The 19,610-nt window shown below is 45.9% G+C and overlaps 1 protein-coding gene and 1 long non-coding RNA gene across 2 annotated transcripts in view; one reads left to right on the forward strand and one right to left on the reverse strand.

The window, feature by feature from the left end:
• COL27A1 (collagen type XXVII alpha 1 chain) overlaps nucleotides 1-19,610 on the forward strand; it is a 280,568-nt gene that overhangs the window by 68,008 nt on the left and 192,950 nt on the right. Inside the window, exons 8-11 of the mRNA XM_066580587.1 lie at nucleotides 5,008-5,052; nucleotides 5,845-5,898; nucleotides 11,582-11,626; nucleotides 17,195-17,248. Of these exons, the coding sequence (XP_066436684.1) occupies nucleotides 5,008-5,052; nucleotides 5,845-5,898; nucleotides 11,582-11,626; nucleotides 17,195-17,248 (198 nt within the window). The remainder of the gene's footprint in view (nucleotides 1-5,007; nucleotides 5,053-5,844; nucleotides 5,899-11,581; nucleotides 11,627-17,194; nucleotides 17,249-19,610) is intronic.
• LOC136580213 (uncharacterized) lies at nucleotides 2,005-7,351 on the reverse strand. Its single transcript, XR_010786945.1, has 3 exons — nucleotides 7,269-7,351; nucleotides 5,206-5,348; nucleotides 2,005-2,386 (listed from the first exon to the last, which is right to left on the reverse strand). It is a non-coding gene; the product is annotated as an uncharacterized lncRNA (long non-coding RNA).

The following is a 19,610-nucleotide window of genomic DNA, read 5'->3' on the forward strand; positions in this document are numbered from 1 at the left end:
GTAAGGGAGTCCTAAAGCCTCCTGCACGGGGGCGGATTTGCATTGCGATTGCGATTTTCTGCTCGTGGAGAAGAAATCGCAGCATGCTGCGATTTTGTGCCAACTCTGCACGGACGGCTTTGATTGAAGTCAATGGAAGCCATCCGTCCCGTGGACCTCTCGCAATAATCATTGCAAAATGGTTGCGGGATCCGCGTGCTTGCGTAGCAACAGTGCGGCGTAATCTGTAATGCACATGTGTGCCAGCCGGCACATCTGCAGCACATGAAAGAAGATTCCGGACAGGTAAGCTGGGGGGGTCATTGGCTGGGCACAGGTAGGAACTCCGCTGTGCAATCCCGCATGCGTGGTCCAACTCGGCAGGGTGCAGGCGGCCTAACACTGTTAATCATCACTACAGCATGTCACATCTTTAAAGGGGTTGTACCAAAATAGACTTATCACCTACCCAAGGCTGAAAACGCACACTATTCATTTCAATGGGCAAAGCATTGAGTTTTACAAAGCCGGAAAAAAACACCTGTGTGAGTGGCCTAAGAAGCCGAAGGGCTCCCACCCACTTGTGTTTTTATTTTTTTTAATGCTGCGGTTTTTTTTAAAGGTGAATGTCAATGGACCTTTCTAGTGTTGAAAACGCATTACGCAAAAATCGCAAAGCACAAACTTACAATGCGTTTTTAATATTAGAAAGTCCCATTGACATTTGCGTTAAAATAAACGCGAGTGTGTGGATGCCCTAAGGCTGGCGTCACACGGGACGGAATGTCAGCGGAATTCTTGCGGAATGGTTGCACCGAAAAAAACGTGGGATAAGCGCAGCTTCAAAACCCGTAGGTTTTGGAGTGGTTTTGCCTTTGGTATTCCGCTGCGGCTTTCTCTCCCCATAGAGAGGAGATAGGCCGCTTCGGAAACGAGAGAAGAATTGACATGCTGCGGAATTGAATTCCACGCCGCATGCCAGTTTTCGTGTAGATTGACCGCAGCGCGTGGACGAGATTTTTGTAAAGTTTCGTCCACTTTGCTGGCTAATCCTGGGATTAGGAGCCGCATGCAGACTTTTCGCACTGAAATTCCACGGCAATTCCGCCCCGTGTGAACCCAGCCTACAGGTACTTACAGGAATAGGAGAACATGGCTGCTTTCTTCCAGAAGTCGCACCACACCTGCTCATGCTTTACATCTGGTATTGCACTTCAGCTCCAATGTGAATGTGTCTGAGGTGAAATACCGGACATAACCACGGACAAGGGTGGCACTATTTCTGGAAGAAAGCAGCCATCTTTTTCTAATCCTGAAAATGCCTTTAAAGGGAACCTGTCACCTGCCTAAAATACCATAAACTAACTGATGGTGCTGTTAGGGCAGGTGAGCCGGGTGAAGTATTTTTTACACTCAGCCGCTTCCTTTGCCTGTAAAGTCAGCGCTCCGACCGAAACGGACTCTCTTAAAAGTCCTGTGCGTGCCCCGCTATGCAAGTCTATGGGAGAGCAAGTGCCCGGGTGTCAGATTTTCGGCCAGTGCGCAGACTTGACAGGCGGCACCATACTTCACCCGGCTCACCTGCCCTAACAGAGCACCGTAAGTTAGTTTATGGTACTTTAGGCACGTGACAGGTTCCCTTTAAGGAACTCTGACAACTCTGCTAACTCGTATCCTTTAAATGCCTCTTATATTACGTGTTCTCCTTGCGCGTTGGAGGTTTGCTGCTTCTGTTCAATCTCACGTCTCGCCGGCCAGTTGCTGTTCTCCGTGTCCCCAGTACTTTATATTAAGCTGTAGTTTTCAGTAATTGGTTGCATATCTTCGTTATGTGGCTGGGGAACGCTGGACTTGTCCTCCGCTGGATGTGTTATATATATATCATGCTTTGGCTGCAGGCATCAGGAAGTTGAAGTCTGTTGGGGAATTCGTTACTGATTGGGGTTGCTGTTTTTGGCTCGAGCAGAAAGTAATGAGCAAATGGTGACTTATATTAGTATTTTATTTGCAAGTTTATGTCACGCGAGAGAGAAAACAGCACCGTATACATTAGTGGCGGCGAATCGGAAGAGGTAGAGTGCTTGTATACCTCACAGAGTTTTGGAAAATTTCCAAACCAAAGGAGTTTGTCAGGGAGAGAGATTATTTCCCTGTGATGAATGGGTTGGGAAACGTGGTAGCAGTAGCCAGAGTTAGCACCGGGGGGCGTCCGCATACTGTGGGGGCAGTTCAGGTCATCTATCAGGAGCCTTGTGTGGCGCAGAGTGCTAAGCAGCAGTATGCAGTCTCGCTCACGGCCTGAAGGTTGCAGGTTCAATCCCCGCTTGGTTCAAGTAGCCGGCTCAAGGTTGACTCAGCCTTCCATCCTTCTGCGGTCGGTAAGATGAGGTCATGCTTTGATGAATTCCTATAGAGAGAAAACATCTGTGAAGCCCGGATAATAATTACATTACCTGTGTAATAGTACCTGCGTGCAACTAAATGTTGTGCGTCTTAGTTTTAGAGCAGCGGTGCCACATTTGGCCACCCTTATTATCCCTGTTAATCTCTATACTTCGTTATCAAGCAGTAATGCTGATTTTTATTTTTTTATAGGATAGCGCAGCATTGTTAAACCGAAGTAGAGAATGAGCTTTATAGAGCATGGGATATGATTCCTTATTACACACAAGCCCATTCTGGCACGTAAAGCCTCATCGTGTGATGAAACCATATGCAATGCTCTAATATACTTTGCATTTTAATTCCTCACCATTCACCAAGATCTCTGCTGACAGCCGTCAAATGGGAACTTTCATTGTTTGCTTACGGACGGCAAATCTGTCCATGCCATGTGATGAGCTCATGGGTGCGTAGAATATAGTAAAGAATGATGACAGGCTGGGTATGAAGGACAGAGCGTCCAGCTCTGTTCTCCATACCTGGCACGGAGCGCTCGGCTGTATAACAGCTGGGCGCTCCATGCAGAGAACAGCTGGATGCAGAAGACAAGCGGAGACACCCCACTTGTCTTCTGCGTCCTCCACTGGTAGCGCTCGACTGTATAACAGCCGGGCGCTCGGAGCGGAGAACAGCTGGATGCAGAAGACAAGCGAGGACACCCCACTTGTCTTACTATGTAGTCATGTCTGGGTCCCCTATATATTAGGACAAGTACTAAGGGTGCACTGTGTAGCCATGTTTGGTCCGCTATATATTAGGACAAGTACTAGGGTGCACTGTGTAGCCATGTCTGGGTCCCTTATATATTAGGACAAGTACTAAGGGTGCACTGTGTAGCCATGTCTGGTCCTCTATACATTAGGACAAGTACTAAGGGTGCCCTGTGTAGTCATGTCTGGGTCCCTTATATATTAGGACAAGTACTAAGGGTGCACTGTGTAGCCATGTCTGGGTCCCTTATATATTAGGACAAGTACTAAGGGTGCCCTGTGTAGTCATGTCTGGGTCCCTTATATATTAGGACAAGTACAAAGGGTGCCCTGTGTAGTCATGTCTGGTCCCCTATATGTTAGGACAAGTACTAAGGGTGCCCTGTGTAGTCATGTCTGGGTCCCTTATATATTAAGACAAGTACTAAGGGTGCCCTGTGTAGTCATGTCTGGTCCCCATATATTAGGACAAGTACTAAGGGTGCACTGTGTAGCCATGTCTGGGTCCCCATATATTAGGACAAGTACTAAGGGTGCACTGTGTAGCCATGTCTGGGTCTCCTATATATTAGGACAAGTACTAAGGGTGCCCTGTGCAGCCATGTCTGGGTCCCCTATATATAAGGACAAGTACTAAGGGTGCTCTGTGCAGCCATGTCTGGGTCCCTTATATATTAAGACAAGTACTAAGGGTGCACTGTGTAGTCATGTCTGGGTCCCCTATATATTAGGACAAGTACTAAGGGTGCCCTGTGCAGCCATGTCTGCGTCCCCCATATATTAGGACAAGTACTAAGGGTGCCCTGTGCAGCCATGTCTGGGTCCCTTATATATTAGGACAAGTACTAAGGGTGCCCTGTGCAGCCATGTCTGGGTCCCTTATATATTAGGACAAGTACTAAGGGTGCCCTGTGCAGCCATGTCTGCGTCCCCCATATATTAGGACAAGTACTAAGGGTGCACTGTGTAGCCATGTCTGGGTCCCCCATATATTAGGACAAGTACTAAGGGTGCACTGTGCAGCCATGTCTGGGTCCCCCATATATTAGGACAAGTACTAAGGGTGCACTGTGCAGCCATGTCTGCGTCCCCTATAAATTAAGAGAATAAAGTCTCTTGACCCCTTTGGCACGCCAGAAATGCGTATATGAGGTAGAGGCATCATGCATGCATGCAGTTCTCTCCGTTGTAGTCTATAGGACTTCTGAAATGCCTGGCCGTTGCTCCAACATCTACACTGGAGAGAACCACAACCATTGTCTCCTCCTCTATGGAGTGCTGATTGGGGAGATTATGACCCCTCATCCTCCCTATAGGTGGTGGTCCTGAAAGTAGAACTTACTGCCATTTATTATGGCATTTACTTAGAATATACCATTAATGCCTCAGATGGGAATACCCTTGCGGCCTTTGGAAGTGGTTCAGCATGGCAATGTGGCCCTCAGATCAGAAAAAGGTTGTGCACCCCTGATTTAGGGACATGTTGCCAAAGCACGGTTCCCCAGAACGCAGTGTCTCTGTATTCGCGCAGCGCCAGATACCACACCGCAGCATAAACGTACGTGATTTCCACAGTTGGCCGCTGTGTGAGCGTACTATGTGAATGCACCGTAACAATGGGATGGCAAACTGCCTATAGATGCTTTGTAAGCAGGGGACATATCTGGGCCAAATTATATCCCTGGCCAAGAATTATAGAAGATATTCCTGCCATCACGCTTCCTTGAATCAGGGATGGCGTTAGGGGTTCCCCAGGGGTGGAAACCTTTTCAGAGGTTCCCCTGCAGTAATGAAATTAGGAATTCCTGTCCTAGAATCCGTAATGCCTTCTTGTGAATGCTTATTAACTACTTATGTGACATTGCTTTTTTTTCAGGGACAGAAGGGTTACCCCGGACCCCAAGGTCATCCTGGTGAATCGGTAAGATGATTGCTCACTCTGAAAGTGACAGTAGGGATGCGTTTATTTACTACGGGTGACTGGGAATCAACATAAGAGTCGACCGGGGATTAAAAACCCGTTATTGAGCAGAGTCGTGAAGCTTCAGCTCTTCTGCTGAGTGTGGTAACTTACGGTTGGCTTAGGTCATATAGAAGTAGTAGTTGTATTCTGATGTACGTCCCGTACCCCATGCAGAGCCGCTGTCTCTTACTAGCCCCTCCGTCACGAGTGGCTGCAGTATTGGAGCTGTCACGTCCCTCGCCGGAGTCTCGACTCTGAAAATGACAGCCAGGAATACTTTCAGAATTATGCAAAATAAATGTGTTTTTTTTTTTTGTTTTTTTTAACGGGACGCGAGTGGAAATCGTAATCGCTCAGTGTTATCCCTAATCTGTTTATTAACCCTTACCGTTCTGCCTTGCGCTGCCGGCCAGTGACGGGATTAGTGCGCACACTGTAACCCTCTTGTTCCCCGCACCCCTCCCTTCGTGTTTGGATAAGTTCAGCTGAAACGGGGATGGAAATGAATAGTAGGGTTGTTTCAAGAGAGGCCATTGACTCTTTAAAGCATCTTGGCCCCAAACCCGCTCCATGTGTTATAGATAAAGATTTAGCTGACACCTTAAAGGAACTCATCGCACTTCAGGATTTGGGTTAGGAGTAATGAGATTTTCTGCTCGTGTATTCCGGACTGTGTGACCTGCAAAGGGTTAAAGGGGTATTTTAATCGTCAATGAGTATTCATGAAGTTACTGTTGCTTTCTCTTGCAGGGGGAACGTGGACCAGATGGAAGTCCAGGGGCCAAAGGTTATCCTGGCAGGCAGGTGCAGTAAATCTTACCATGCTGTGAGCAGGTTATCTCTGCAGGGGTCTGGGTGATGGATAGGTAGATATGCAGGTGGTTATTACAAAAATGTATGCAAAAATAAGTTCTATTTCCTGAGAGGGTTTGTTCACACGCTGCGGGGATGCTGCGGACGTCTGCATTAGACTTGGCTGTGGAATATCCGCAGTACAAGTAATGTGATGGGATGTCTAAAAATCCCATCCACCCCTTGTGGAAACCAGTCGGCAGAGTAAGTTTGTCCTGCGGTGCAGATCGTAAACCCACAGCATGTCAGTGTATACTGCGGATTTCATACTTTGCTGCTGTGGATTTCCTGCAGATCCTCCGTGCATTTTTCTGCAAACTGCAGCGGGTGTGAACATGCAGAGTCACAGGAATGTTCTGGTGTAGTGGTCTGCTATTGATTTACATGTAGGTCCACATGGATGTCAATCTGCTGGAGTGTTGAATGCAATCTGCTGTTTTCTGTTATCAGCCATTTCAGGTTTGGTACAGACTGACTATGGTATACTTCAATGGATTCAGCAACAGGAAGCCTGGAGAAATGCGCACCATGCGATAATTACTTTATCTCCAGGCGCAAGGATCTCCGGAAACATTTTTGTTATAAAATGATTGACCACTTTATAAGAGACCCCCATCTAGTAGTGTGTCGGACCTCCTTTGGCCTTTAGAACTGCAGCAGTTTATCATGACATCCGTCCACAGGTGTTGGAGGACTTGGGGTGGGCTACCATTAGTCCATCACCACCAGCCTGAACTGTGGACACTTGACAGGAAGGGTTCAGTGTTTCATGCGGCTTGTGCCAAATTCTGACCTCCCAGCAGCACGGTGCAACAGAAACCTGGGTTCATCTGACAGGCGATGTTTTTCCACTGCTTGGGAATCCAGTTTTTGAACTCTTTTGCCCACAGGAGTCTTGCTCTTTTGTTTCTCCTTGATAGCAATAGTGCTGGAACTGTCCACCTGCTATTATAAGCCTATCTGTGCTAAGGAGGGCCGGGTTATGCATTCGGACATGTTAGTCGGAGCACCGCTGTTGTAATCAGCTGCAGGTTGCAGCACCTGTTGATCACAACTATTCTTGACATCCTCCTCTGACCCCTTTTATTGACTAGCTGTTTCCATCCATGGAATCCCCTTTTGCTGGGTGTTATTCCTTAGTGTTTTGCACACTATTTTCTGTATACTCCCCACATTGCTGAATTATCAGATCTGCATTATGGCTATTGTGCTGGAAGTGAAATCCATGGCAAGATCTGCAGGTTAAGGCTGGGTTCACACTGGGCATATTCCCGCCAGATCCTCTGTGCATACAGACTGCATAATGCGCTGTCTAAGCCTACCAGCTGACAGCTCCTGCATTCCTCCAGCTCTGACGTAGTCACACACTGAAGCCCTGCCGTTACCACGTCCGGACACAGTTTACTTGATATGTGTCTACAGGACCTGCGGAGCACATGACTAGTCATGTGCCCCTGCTGTGTCACTCTCCAGCCCAACACCCGCCCCCCCCAGCAGTCATGTGATACCCAACGTTCTCTTGCAGTGACTCCCCTGCTCCTCCTAGAGCCCTTCTCATACAGCGTTCCTCTGTCATTTCTCCAGGGGATCTATTTAGCCATCAGTCATTTCCTTTTTTTCACCTTTTTTTCACCATCCTATATCATCCTCCACCCCCCCGAGCCACGTGACCACACACGTGACCCAAAAGGGGCGGTAACTAGCAGACGCTGCCTCCACTCATTCAGTCATGTTCACTATAAATGTAACCATGTTTTACCACCCTGTATGCTTGATAAAGGCTGATGTTTCAGCCGAAACGCGTTGCACCCTGTGAATAAAGAACCTTTATAAACGTCATAACCTGGACAAGCCTTATTTCTACGAGCTGACCTGGATTTTCAGGGGTGTCATTTGCACTGACACCCCTGCTAAGTAAGTTCCTTCTGCCTTCTCATTTCGCCTATCCGATCACTGGAGCACGGGGGTTTTTTCTAAATTGTTGTCTATTGCCTTAGTGTTTTGCACACTATTTTCTGTATACTCCCCACATTGCTGAATTATCAGATCTGCATTATGGCTATTGTGCTGGAAGTGAAATCCATGGCAAGATCTGCAGGTTAAGGCTGGGTTCACACTGGGCATATTCCCGCCGGAAATCCCACGGTTTGGCCGCAGCAAAAACCGCGAGATTTCCGCCGGGAGAACCGCCGCGGAAAAACCCGCGGCGGCTTTGCAGCAGCCCGGCCGCTCGCTCTTCCGCTGCAGCCGGCGCTCTCATAGAGGAGAGCGCGGCCGCAGCGGAAAGAAAAAATAAATAGACATGCTGCATATTCTAAACTTACCACAGCGGATTGGCCGTCCCGTGTGGACGAGATTTCTGAGAAATCTCGTCCACATGGCTGGCCAATCCCGAGATTAGCGGCCGCAGGCGGATTTGCCGCGGCGAAATTCCGTGCGGAATTTCCGTGGCAAATCCGCCCTGTGTGAACACAGCCTAAGAATACAAGTTTGTTGCACATTTGAAGTCTGAACTTGTGCTAACAGACGACTGTGCAGATGACCTCCCCAGTAACGTGATATACACCTTGCATGTCCGCTATATATAAAGTAGGGAGTCCTGTTCTTTTAGATCTGGAGCCTAAACTTTAATGGGTTGTCCCAGAATCAACGCTTATTACCAATCCATAGGATAGGTGATAAATGTGTAATTGCTGGGTCCTCCCCAATCACGAGTGGGGATCCCATGTTCTCCATGCAGTCGAGCTGTTCCCTGCAAACTCTATGGAACTGACTGAGAGCAGAGTACAGCGCTCGGCTGTCATGAGTGTAGTAGACTTTGAATGGAGCCGCAGCACCCATGCTACTACATTGAGCACCACAGAGGAGGAAGAAGTTCTGCTTCTAGATGCTTTGGCGAAAGCAGAATGGCAGCCGATACGTGCACCATGATGCCGTCACCCTGTATCTTTATAGCTGAATGGAGTCAAAAGGTAACACGTTTTTGGTTTGTGTAAATGGGAAGTGAACAGTCTGAGTGCTCATGTCAGCCATGTACAGAACCTGGATGATGAGAACGTGGATGAAAAGTGATCTATGAAGAAGAATAGCGCAGCTTGATGGTCAAGACTTTTCCAATTTGTATCTCTATAGCAAGTGAAAACAGATGTCCATATAAAGCGGAGCTCAGACAGGATATCTGTGTGTCTCTACAGAATACATTGTATCTCTCACTGGATGCTGCAGATTCCAAAGCGGAATATTTCAGGTTTTGTGCATTGACTTGCAATAAAGCAGCTGGTTGCCAATTCAGTCTACTGCTCTGTTTTTTTTGTAGCAGCCCTTTGAGTATACAGTATATATTGTATCATGTCAGATCCATTACACTGCCCCATGGGATATCAAATCCCTCCTGCATCTTTCATCTGTGCCCCATACACAGCAATGCTCAGCTTGGCTGAATATTGGTGTGTTTAGGGAGGTAAGCCGCAGCCAGGCAGCTCTGATGGGAGCTTATCTTTTAGGATTGGGTGTTGAAATTCAACTTGCCCAATGCTTCTTTCCCTCCAACATCCTCTGTCTGGGGAAAGATTGAGTCGCCTCCTTATATTAGACAGCTCTCCGGCCCTGCCGTCTTGTATAGTGGCGCTGAGATGCTCTCGGGCCACGTGACTGATGAACTTGAGGTCACGTATCGGAGAAAACGCCACAGCACTCGCACGAGTGCCACAGCCTCTTCAGACAACTGATTGGTCGGGGTTCTTAGTGGCGGAACTCCACCCATCTGATATTGCTGACCTATTCTGAGGATAGGTCAACAATATTTTGATGTCAGAATACTCTTTTGGGCAGGTTCACACGAACTTCACTGCATACTACGCGCCGAATGCAGTCAATAAAAGTACATTGATTTTCATTGACCCATTCACACCAGCGTTTTTTTTTTATTGCGTATATTACGCAGTTAAAAAAGAACGCAGCATCTTCTATTTTACTTATTACGCACAATAGAGTTCCGTTGCGTATGTGGGGTATTTATACGCGATGTCGCTAAGTGGTAGCGGGAAGGGAGTCCTGAGCTTCTATGGGGGAACCCCTCTATGACATCTATGTATCCTAAGAGGACATATAGTAAGAGTTTATATAGAGGGGTTGTCCCAAGATGCACACCTATCCAGAATCCTGTGGATTGGCTGGAAGAGAGTTGATTTGTTTTTCATTGAAGGCATCATGAATGCTGAAGAACACAAAGATTGTGAACTATACTGTACGGTAACGACTCCAATCACACCGATGAGAAGATCCAACAAAGAAACTTGACTCCAGAGCCCCGACCTCAGCGTCGCTGACATGGATGTGGGATCATGTGGATACTAAGAAGCAGATAACATCACAACTTCTACTTTAAAGGAACCTTTGACAAATATTCCTTCAGATTTCTTGTAAAAACCCAAAAGCGAGAATCTCTCTAAATGGATGGAAGCTGTAATAAAGGGCAGGGCTGAACCAAGAAATACTAATTTGTTTTTGAAGTTTCTATGTAATTTAACTTTTTTGAATATTTTCAGTTTTTTTTTCCTGATCCTTAAAGAGTAGTCCAGTTGTGAACTATTGATGGCCTATGTCCCAGGACAGATCATCAACAGTAGATCGGTGAGGTCTGCTGCCAGGGATCCCTGACGATCAGCTGTTTTGCTAGACTGGTGTGCTCATGCAGGAAGCGTACAGCTCCATTTCCCATTGCAGTGGTGGCGCTTTGTATTGCAGACTAAGTTCCTACTGAAGTGAATGGGAACTTTGCCTGTAATGCCAAGCTTGGCCACAGCAGTGGGAACAGAGCTGTTTGCTTTCTGTGGAAATCTGCTCAGTTCACGAATGCAATGGGCCGGTAAACAGTTGATCAGCAGGGATTCCTGGTGGCAGACTCCGATGAACTACTATCAATGGCATATCCTAAGGATAGGCCATAAGTAGTTTATAACTGGGCAACCCCATTAAGGTCTCCATACTCCTTTAGTAGCTATCTGCCGAACTCTTTATATTCTGACTCTCCCAATGCTTAGGTTGCTTCATGTATTCTGGGAGCAGCTTATCTCCCAGGGGGACAAAGGACTGGGTGTAGAAATTCATTGTGCCTGATTCTTCTTTCTCCTGATGACATCCGTTGGGAAAATAGAACACCCTCCACCACCCACCTACACATGCCAGAGTCATCCTGTCCCACCGAGATTGGCATGTTGTAATGACTTTAGTATAATGTGTAGGGAGAAAAAGTTTGTACTTATTGGCTGTTTTCACTAGAAATGAAGGAAATATAAGGACTCTCTAACTTTTGTTTTCCAAGACTGGGTTCACATCAGCGCTTTGTGCTTCCATTGTTCAACTCCATACTAGGAGACGAAAAACTGGAAGTGCTGGATCCAGCCCATGCTGGACCCAAATGGCATGCACCTAATGGGATCTGTCCAACTTCTGGCATGCACTCCAGTAGTGAAGCGCGCCGCACTATTTCGTCCGGTGTTTCTGTGCCAGAGGCTCAGAACAAAGCTTACTACATGGATACGAACATAGTCTTGTTGCTTGTTATGGATCGCTAATTGTACTCTGTGACAGTTCTGAATATGTTTTCCTCTTTCTTTTTATGTCTTTTCTCCAGGGATTACCAGGACCGATAGGAGCTCCCGGACCAAAGGGAAGTCGGGTTAGTGTCAAAGCCCCCACTTGCCCCAATTTATAGCCCATCTAAACAGGATAGTCCAATGGCTAGTGGAAGTTGTACTGGGAATGTGACATTGGTTCTCTAGATTTACGGTCATGTTCCCCATATTGCGGGATCAGTATGGAGTAATGCAGCATTAGCTAGCTGTATATTAAACATAGAAGTAATTGAGTCCTGGTTTACAGGTCTCGGCCCCGAGCCATACACCAGATAGGTAATCATGTTAGATGCGTCCCAATACTTGGATTCATGCTTTATTGATATTGTGTGTTTTTATTTCAGTCCTGTTAAATGGTTGCCACCATGGACAGATACTGTAATTACATTAGGTATCGGGAGTCAAGAACTGGATTTCCAATTATATCCTGGAACAATGTGTTGATCAGACTCAGAATGTTTGGTTTGTGTAATAACTTGGATGTGCGGTAACCTCCCAGTGTAGTGTAGTCAGACCGCCAGCCCCGGCAGCCGCCTCTTCCGTATCCTCTACAGCAGCGTTACCCGAGGTCTTTGGTAAAGTCTTAGTTTGATGTTGATTTGCAAAGATCTAAATCCACAACCAATCCTTAGCAGATTCACATTAAAATGTACTTGAAAGACGGATTTAAGTGCGCCAAGCGACCTTAGCTCAATGGTAATGTAATGCCTGCCATCACGGAGGGGCTGAAAGTATTTTTTTGTCATGTTACTGCCAGTTTTGTGTAATTGAAATGGGCGCAAATCTTATTGGATGGCCACCATATTTACAGACCTGATGAAGGGACTTCAGCTAGTGGTAGCCTTGTGAAAAATCATTAAAGCGACCCTTCAGGTTTGGGACAAAATTCTGTCATGGGACAGGAGGAGGAGAGGGGATATTAGCTGTAGTTTTCTAATGGCCACCCCTCTGATCTGCCAGTCCTGCACCTCATTTTCAGCCATCCAAGATGGCCACAGCAAATTTTCTAGCTTCGTCCTGCATACTGAGCACTGTTCTCTCATTGCCCACTGCTGATCATGTGAGCAGCTCTGGCCAATCTGAGAGCAGGTATAGTGCATCGGTAGACTAACAGTAGCAATGCACTATGGGCGCATTAGGTAGTCTGAAGATTGTGTTGACCAAAACCGTACATGGGGCTTTTGAATCGGAGGGGAGGCAGAGGAGAATAACTGCAAGTAATACAACCTCCTCCCTCTCGGGTCCTGGGACAGAATTTTGATCTAAAAATGGAGGGTCCTGTTAATCGAGGTAAAGGATGCCTCTGTTTTAGGCTCGGGCTACACGGTGACTTTGGCTGTGTGACATTAAGATTGCAATTAATGGTGAGTGTCGTTGCAGGTTTGGATTTTCGGTGACTGTCATGTTACAACACGAAAACATTCACTTTCAATAGTTGCGATTTAGAGATCTTAAAGGGATTTTCTGTGACTCCCATATAGATCACTTATCTTTAGGGTATGTCATTCAAATTAAGTTGGTGGGGGGACTGCGGCTCAGGCGAGTGTTGCGGCCTCTTTCCTGCATGCCGGGCTCAGTGCTGTACATTTCATAGCGGAGGCACATATAGTATAGCAGCTCAATCCCATTCACTTGAACGAGACTGAGCTGCTCTCAGGCTGTGACGAATGAACCGGACATCACAAGCCGGAGAAGGGGCTGCAGGACTCGCCTGTTGCTTCAAACAGTTGATCTGCATGGGTCCCAATAGCCGAACCCCCACCAATCTTAAACCGATCGCCTATCCTGAAGATAGTACTGGAGTCCCAGAAAACCCCTTAAATGTCACATATGTGAAGTCACCGCATAGCCTTATACTAATAGAGCGCATGTGTGTGTTTTAAATGTATGTATTTTTTTGCACCACTTCTGCACCAAAATGATTCCTGCATCTTGTATTTAACATTGTGATCCCATTATATTGTATGTTTGTTTTATTTTTATTATTGCTTGTGTTTAATACAACGACCTCTATTAGTCAGCGTTGTCTATAGTCACCGACTAGATGTCAGCTGTCATTTTCCAACACAGTTTAGGAAATGGCATCTGTGTCCTAATGGGTTGCCATGGATGACTCCACTTTTTGTCTTCCTATAGGAGGCATATGATATATTTAGAGAACATATATATATGTAAATGTGTTTTGGGCATTTTTTGATTATTTTTCAAGTTTGATGTTAGCGTTTTCTGTCATGACTAACCTTTGATTCCCAGAAGAGAGGATTTTCATGTTCTTGTCCCTGGAAAACTCGTCAGAAGTTATTCTACTATCCCTGTAATTAGAGAGATCACCAGGGTTTCCCAGCTCCTCCACCCAGTCACTTTAGAGACAGTTGCGATGTCAGCTCTTTAATCCACCAGCAATAATTGTACTCGCAGAACATGTCTTGGAGTTGAGAAACGGTTTACCAAGCAATCAAAACTAAGATCACATCTTGAGGCCATATATACAAATGAGACTTCTAGGATTTCATCCGCACCCTGATCCGTCTCGCACGACGAGCAGACTCTACGACATGACAAGACAATGCAAAATTAGGCTATGTTTGCAGCACTTCTGCCCCTGTTATGTTAGCTTTGTCACCCGGTATGCACTTTTAACATTGGATGAGCTGCAAGACAGATGTTATTGATTCAACGCTAGATAGAAAAGCACTGGCGTTCTGACTCTTAAAGGGCCAGCAATGTTAAAACACATGTAGCATGCAGAAGCTCATCTCAGACTTGGATGTAGGAGATTCCATATGGTTCTATTTTCTATGGTGACAAGTACAAGCTTTTTTTTCTCTCATCAGCTACTTGTGCAGCGAAAAGGCAGAATGCAATGTCTTTTAGTTGGAGTTTGCAGAACATATGGTTTTCCACAGCTGCCGTTTTATTAGTTGCTATTATATATAGCTCTTGAGATTATCTCTATTATACTATTACATGTTTGATAATATGAACAATGCCGTTTTTCTTATATAAGCCAACTAGTATTTCCCGATTTACAGTAGTTCTCCACTATGTGCCAAAACCCCCCCATTAGGGTATGTCCATTACACGCATGCAGCTCGTATTTGGCGGTACCACAGACATTAAGGGGCAATTAGACAATAAAAATCTTCTCCCATAGTGCAGTTTAGCAAAACTCCGAATTCAGGCCATAGACAGAAGTGAATCAATGACTACTAGGTTTCAGGATTGGAAGTTGCAGCGTCTCTTAGGTAGGCTTTAGCACAATTTCTTTGCCATTTAATACTTAGTAGGGCCTCTTTTGGCCCTAATGACATCAGATACTTTCCGTGGCAGACTTTCTGCTAACGTCCGATAGATTTCAGCTGGTATTTCCCTCCATTCATCCTGGAAATGTCTAGTGAGTTCTCTCAAAGAAGATGGACGCTATTCATATTTTCTGACCTGATTTTCCCATTCGTCCCAATGATGCTCAGTAAGTTCAGGTTGGGACTCTTTGCAGCCAGTCCAATCGTGAAACTTCCATATCCCCCAACCAACATAAAACAACGTTGGATTTGTGACGAGGCGCGTTGTCTTATTGTACGTATGGCTGACCATTCCCAGAGTATTGCCACATTGCCAGCACACGTAAAACAACCCCAGACCATAACGGAACCTCCATTGTACTTAACTGTTGGCACAACACACTCGGGTAGAAGGCGTTCCAGGCTCCTCCACATCCAGGTACATCCGATGTGAAGATGAAGCAGCGTGATTCGTCACACCATAGAACTTATTCCATTGCTCAACTATCCAATGCTGACACTCCTTACATCATTGCAGACAGCACAATGCATTTTTATAAAAGAACTTACCAGATGTTTGCAGGATGAATGGAGGGAAATACCAGCTGAAGTAGATCAAATAGTGGTAGAAAGCATGCCATTAAGAGTATCTGAGATCATTGGGGCCAAAGTAGGCTCCACGAAGTATCAACAGATGTAAATAAAGACTACTTTTGATTCTTGCTCAGGTGTCCAATTATTTTTCATGGTGTTATGTATATAATTGTAGTAGGCCCTAACTTGTTAGAAATATTAGGCCCGTACAGATCTTTACATGCAGAAGACTGTTCCCATTCACTGTCAGCAAACTGAGATCTGAAACCCGGTGAGCAGTGGAAGCACAAAGTAAAATAGAAAGAAATTGTCTCTCAAAAATGACTCCTTTTCAGATCACAACCGCCTCTCACACGCCTGGCATGTATTTGGCGTGGGTGCAAAAAGTGCCTTCGATCTAATATGTGCCTAGAAGTTGTGGTTGGCTGAGCAAGGTCTGAGTGAGTCGGCCATTTTTAGCTGCCCGCTCTGGTGCACAGAGGTCCCTACCAAGGTTTGTTACTGTATGAACCTAATGGGTAAACTGTACAAACCTAAACTAGCTTGTGATTCCGGGACATCTTATTCGATGTCTGCATGATGAGAAGGAGCTGGAATGGTGATTGTAGTGCATCTGTGTATCCTTCCCCTCTGTGTACCTGTCCCCTCTGTGTACCCGTCCCCTCTGTGTACCCTTCCCCTCTGTGTACCCTTCCCCTCTGTGTACCCTTCCCCTCTGTGTACCCTTCCCCTCTGTGTACCCTTCCCCTCTGTGTACCCTTCCCCTCTGTGTACCCTTCCCCTCTGTGTACCCTTCCCCTCTGTGTACCCTTCCCCTCTGTGTACCCGTCCCCTCTGTGTACCCGTCCCCTCTGTGTACCCGTCCCCTCTGTGTACCCGTCCCCTCTGTGTACCCGTCCCCTCTGTGTACCCGTCCCCTCTGTGTACCCTTCCCCTCTGTGTATCCTTCTCCGCTACATATTGAGCATTTTGAGGGAGCTTGTTGCTTTTGTAGCATAGCAAGTCTAGAAAACAAAGCAGTTAAACCACACCGCGCTCTGCAATTAATATCTCCAAGCTGCGATTTATTACAAGTGGATTAAATGGAGAAGCTCTCTAATATCATCTTTCAATACCCCCAATTTATTATTTTTCACTCCCGTGGATGAATTTGAGGATTAGTGACCGAACTGAATGGGCTGCGTTGTTCTGCCTTTGTTGATAAAGTGATAAGGGGGACGTAAAATGTCTTTAAATGTTCAAGCACGTAATCTCTGGTATCTCTTGTATTATGCTACTACGGTATTATTTGCCTTGCTGAGCTCCTTCTGTTTCAGGGTCCGTGCTCCCTGCCTCAAGTCATAATGTTATTTTGTTATCGATGACCGGTGAATGCATTTGTGCTTCTGTATTGATGTTTCAATGCTATAACTAACAGCAAGAAGATGATGTGAACTTTTGTCGCCACTAACCCTTAACTAGCATTTATCACTGCAGGTCCTTGCTGGCTGCACGCCCAGGCTCCCTTCTACATACCATGGTCCCTGGTGTGAGGGTATGTGCCCTTGGACTACATCGTGGAAGCCAGCACCATGCAGTCCATGGGCATATACACTTGCCTCAAGGTTTATCTCATCAGAGAGCTGCAGACCAGCGCTGGAGGAGAAGCGGCCACCATCAAGATTAAGATGCCCAAGCAGGCAGGGAGCAAGGCATTCCAACTCCAGTCTCACATTGTGTTTTCTCTTTTCATCTTAGGGCTATATTGGTCCTCCAGGATTATTTGGGTTACCCGGAGCCGATGGAGAACGCGTGAGTACATCCTAATTGTCTATAGAATTTAGGAGATGTATTGTATGCTCTGTGACTGTTTTCAACCACAGGTCTTATTTGATCCTTTTATGCATGTATCCACTAATCCCCCAGGATTTAAATTTTTCCATTTTTACTGAAATTTTGCAACCTTTAATGGAAAACTAAAGAGGATATATGCAGCCATATTGTCATTTATGCCAGTGTTTAGGCTTCTATCATGAATCTTGGCATCCGGTGGTTACCCCCTCTCATGATGAATGTGGAGACCTGTAAATTAAGGTACTTTTACACGGGATGACCTTTGGGCACCTAAGTGCCCAACTGCCATCCCAGCAATTATCGCTGCTTTGCTTTTACACAGGGGAGATAATCACTCATTGTATGGAGGTGGAACGCACAAGAGATCTTTCAGCTCACTGCCTCCATTTAGTAAAAACAGGCAGTTCATAGATAGATGACTTCCTGTGTAAAAGGGTTGACAGTAGAGATGAGCGAGCATACTTGCTAAGGACAATTACTTGATCGAGCATTGTCCTTAGTGAGTACCTGCCCGCTCGGAAGAAAAGGTTTGGCTGCCGGCGCGGCTGAGAGGTGAGTTGTGGCAGTGAGCGGGAAGGGGGGGGGGAGAGGGAGAGAGAGAGATCTCCACTCCATTCCTCCCCGCCGCTCCCCGCCCACCGCCGAACCTTTTCTTCCGAGCGGGCAGGTACTCGCTAAGGGCAATGTTCGATCGAGTAATTGCCCTTAGCGAGTATGCTGGCTCATCTCTAGTAGACAGTCACTAGGTTTTTAGGTCTGAGCTGAAAACTAAGAGACTCTGACAAGTGAGCGATTCTCACTCACTCGCCCTGTCAGCTCTCTTGCTTTCAGTCACCCGCAATTGCTTTTTTGACCGATTTACTTGGGTGACTATCAGCCCTTGTAAAAGTATCCTTAGGTGTCTGTAATTCCAATTCATCTCCGTGTAGAGGAAATGAAAAAAAAATGTTGCTCTGATTCATTCTCGTCTTGATTACTGTAAGTATTACTAATCTGTCTTTCCCTCTCCCGTCTCTCCTGAATGCAGCATCGGCTTATCTTTCTGTCCAGGTGTTTTGCCAATGCCTCCACCCTGTGCCAGTCACTGCATTTGCTGCCAATTCTCCTTATAATACAGTTTAAACTCATCATGCTCATCCATAAAGCTCTCCACAGTGCTGCACCGCCCTGTATCTTCTCCCTCATCTTTGTCTACCACCCTACCCGTGCTCTCTGTTCTGCCAACAGTCTAAGATTAAAGGCAGATAGAGAAATCATAGCATTAAAGGATTATTTCCATCTCAGACAGTTATGGCTATGATGTGAATACCCGTCTGTATGCTTCAGCCAGAGTTTACCGGGATTATGGAAATAGCTGAGCTAGTTGTGCTATGCTGTTTTCCATAACTTCCATAGAAGTGAATGTGAATTCTCATAACAGTGTAGTACAACGATCTCTGCTATTTCCAAAACGTTAACGTTACGGGAGCAGTGTATATCTCTCTTCTACACCAATTTCGTAACTCTTTCACTTCTCTCAGAGTTACAGAAACAACCTAGGACGGTCAGCTCGACTGTTTCTGTAATCCTCACCACTTCTGGCTGCCACATACAGATAGGTATTTACAGCAAAGCCAAATTGTCTGAGATGGAAATAATTGTTTACCTCCTCCTAGATATTAACCTACCAACCTCGTATCCAAGACTTTTCTTGTGCTGCACTGGTTCTCTGGAATGCGCAACTCCAGATAATCAGATTCATTCCCAAAATCCATAGTTTTAAGTGCACCCTAAAAACACTTCTTTATGGACAGGTTTATTATATTCCCCAATCTGACTCCTTTCCTTTTACACACACAGTCTTCTACATTTTTTGATTTTCTGTCCCCTTTATTCTGCAGTACCCCTTAAACGTCTTGTAGCCCAGTTCACCTCATATCTGTAGATACATAGACACTGGCTGGTGAGCGGCTCATACAACTGTGTGTGCTACCCTGTTTTTTTATAAAAGATGGCTGGACCATTGTACAAAACAAGCAGTTTCAACTGTTGTGTTACCTCTATTTCATCTGGTAAATGGAGCAATAGACCCCCATTCACCCAACAGAGGCCAATTTGCTCTCCTATTGGATGGTTTCAGTCATGATTTTCGTTACCTTACTGCATGGAATGGAATAGAAGACTGCACTTTTCCAGAAAGCGGTACCCAGTAAAAACTGTATACCGCGTGAAATACAAATTTTTTTTTGTTTTCTCTTTATAGTGGTAGTCTATGGGGAGGTTTACATACATTGCTTGGGTCTAGCCAGTGCTTTCATGCTGGAGTGGGACACAACTGACG

This window comes from Eleutherodactylus coqui, chromosome 10 (assembly GCF_035609145.1).
Source record: "Eleutherodactylus coqui strain aEleCoq1 chromosome 10, aEleCoq1.hap1, whole genome shotgun sequence".
Taxonomy (NCBI): Eukaryota; Metazoa; Chordata; class Amphibia; order Anura; family Eleutherodactylidae; genus Eleutherodactylus; species Eleutherodactylus coqui.